Here is a 3,093-nt window from a genome sequence, read left to right as displayed (position 1 = left end):
GTCAGCAACTTCAGCAAGTTTTGGAAAACAATTTGTGACTGTACGATCAGAATATAGGCTATACAAACAACAGATGGTTGGACTAGCGTAATCTCATCAGCAACTCGGTTGAACACAGCGTCAAAATATTTAAACAAATCGACTTACCCGAACAAAATCGATCAGAACTAGAGGACGTCATAGGTGCCCCCTGTTTTCAGCATTTCTTCTCTGTTGATTCATCAGGCGAAGAATAAGCATAGCACACGCCACAACACAAGCGCTGGATCCTGCATTTTCACTGCGTCACTATTACGCACGACGTATGCCTACACGTCGGCCACGCCGACTTGCATGAAGTGGTGTCCCATTTCTTAGGGAAAGAACTCTACCCTAATATTTCTCACTTCCCTCATCAAGGGTTATCTCGCAAACGAGGGCAGTCAATACCAAGTGGAAGATTTAAGGGGTAGAAATGGGACAGGCCCGAAGTACGCCAAGTTCGGACTTGCGCACTTGGGAGTTCGGACTTGGCAAGTTTGACTCGGGAGTACAAACTCCCAAGGACAGCTGCCATTGCTGCTGGTCTGTGAGAAATTTATTCTTGGATACCTGGTTGTCAAAAGTCCACACAAGTAACCTCCTGATGCATCCCAGATGGTACGGACTGTACTTGGCTGGATGCGGACTTTGAATTGGAACAGTACTTGGGCTGCGACGGATGACATTTCACAAGTCCGCAAGAACACAAGTACAGGCAAGACAGCCGATTGAGAAACGCCTTTAGCCTCCTTTCTGGGACGTTTTTTAGCATACATTTGGGGTGAAGGCCTTTTTCTGACGCACAGAGGCTTTACATGCCACAGAACGCGACTTTGAAGCATCCACAGAGAAACATTCTTGCAGTATGCAGCAAAATGGAAAAATTAATCTTTCCCACACATACAGTAATTAGTCAGGACTTGAAAAACACCTCCGGAAACCACAACAGTTTACCAACTGTGTGTGTGCTGTTATTATGTTTCTAATTTTAGCTTTTTGTTGCTGCTTTAGCCTCTGACAACAGAGTCATAAACGCAGGTGGAAAGACGTCACAGGCACCAGCAAAAACAATTAATGGCGCAGTTCTTTGTTCCATGTTCATCTTAAAAATTGGACCACTGTCAAAGACACACGTAAAGTAAATCCATGATGACTCACTGCCTTTAATCTATATCACAAGAAGCATTTCACCTGTGAATGACGTCGCATTTACCAACACATATCTTTTCTTCATCTTGATTAGCACACATGGGTGTTAGAGGCTTTGCACCGTGACGCCACAGCTACAACCTACCTACACATTTTCCAGGACTTATAAGTTAAGTCTGAATTGTTAACATAAAAGAAAAAAAAAGGCTTACATCAGCAGACGCTCACGCATCATATGAAATCATCTTACAGGAAAACAAAACTCAGAACAAGCGTCTGACTCAGCAATGTGACCAATTGCTTCTTCTCATGGTATTTACTGTGTATTCCTGCAAAAATCAGAGCATGTTAAGTTGACCCATGGGGGTCAGGCTCAGGTTGGAGTTGGGGGGAGGAGCGAGGAGGGGAATGGACCCAGACTGGGACTATTTAAATGGAGGGGGGAAACCTGCAGAGGCATGTGTCATCTCTCTGTCATTCGGTGTTACAGGAGCACAGACACAGTGGAAAAACACAGGTAGGTTTTGTGTCAAGCTTAATATATTTAAAGAAACTGTATACAATTTGAAAGGCATTTGATGTTTGTTATGGTGTCTTAAGTGGTTTAATTTTCCTTTTTCAGGATGCACATCTTCCGGGCCCTTGTCTACGTCTCTCTGGTGGTGGCTCCTGGGTGCTCAAGTCTTCCAACAAAGGGAGACTCCATCAGGAATACGATACACAGCATCATAAACATAGCTCAGATAACCCTGGTCCACATCAAGAAACTACGGACGAGGGTATGCACTGTTTATCATCATTTAATCAAAGTGTCTGATATGTATCCTGCTTTATTTTAATTTCCCCTCACGTTCTTGTTCCCTTAGTTGCCGGTGGCTCCACAGATCGAACCCAGCACCCCCTCCATTGACGGACTAACCAGCATCACTCAAGATCTCGGACTTTTGGACAATGAACTGCAGAACCCCGTCACGGAGCTCCTCAGCCAGATCCAGGCTGACGTCTCCAGCCTGGAGGGAAGGGTGCGCTCCTTCGCCCTCACCATGGACTGTCCCCTTCAGGCTAGACCGAGCGGAGCGACCAGCGACAGCGTGTTCCCCGACAGCCAGCTCCATCTGACTCTGACCAAGGTGCAGCGCTACCTGGAGAAGTTTATTCTCCACAAGGACAAACTCAAGGTCTGCTGAGAAATCCATATCATATTTCATATGCTAAGCCTTGCCATGATGCAAAGATGCAGGCTGCACTAGTAGCTCAGTGTAGCCAACAATTTCATATTTATCATATACTTTTAAAACATATTTCAGCAATAATGCTCTTCCTCTGGTTTGTGCATGTAATGCAGCTAGCTATTGAAGTGCATATTTTTATTTTTTGTACTGCAAAGCTTTTACAGAGGTTTGAAAAATATGCTGTAGATTTATTTATATGATCTGAATTATATATAAAGTGTTTTAATATTGATGCAGTTTGAAAGATGTTTTGTGTGATGGTAGAGGTATTTTATTATGTGCAAGATATTTTAAGGAACAGTGTGGAAAACTCATGTGCAATAATGAAAGTGCAATGTTAATGGTATTTGATTTGACAATGAAACATTAAGCTAAGGGTCAGTTAACATTACTGAAATGTCATTTATATTGTAACATATAATAAAGATTTTAGTCTGACGCACAAATTTAGACTATAGGAGGAAGTAAAAATAGCACATTTAAATCACTATGAATGTGCAATGTGATGGTATTTGATTTGAAGATGTATGTTTATTGTAATATTTGAATAAGCAGAGACTTTAAGCTGATGGTCAGAAGGATGTAAGACTGAAATGTCATTTATATTAAACATAGCAATAAAGATTTTTGTCATAATTTGTTGCCTGGAGAATTTGTTCAAGGTGGGATTTTTTTCTCTATGATCTATAAA

The 3,093-nt window shown here is 42.0% G+C and overlaps 1 protein-coding gene across 1 annotated transcript; it reads left to right on the top strand.

Annotated features, from left to right (window-relative positions):
• Positions 1 to 1,793: 1,793 nt before the first annotated feature.
• Positions 1,794 to 2,357, top strand: lepb (leptin b). Its single transcript, XM_050036517.1, has 2 exons — positions 1,794 to 1,949; positions 2,037 to 2,357. Exons 1-2 carry the CDS (start codon positions 1,794 to 1,796, stop codon positions 2,355 to 2,357), a joined length of 477 nt encoding a protein of 158 aa, XP_049892474.1.
• The last annotated feature ends 736 nt before the right edge of the window (positions 2,358 to 3,093 follow it).

This window comes from Epinephelus moara, chromosome 23 (genome assembly GCF_006386435.1).
Source record: "Epinephelus moara isolate mb chromosome 23, YSFRI_EMoa_1.0, whole genome shotgun sequence".
Lineage (NCBI taxonomy): Eukaryota > Metazoa > Chordata > Actinopteri > Perciformes > Serranidae > Epinephelus > Epinephelus moara.
Note: the sequence above shows the minus strand (reverse complement) of the source record. Positions and strands in the feature narration are given on the sequence as shown.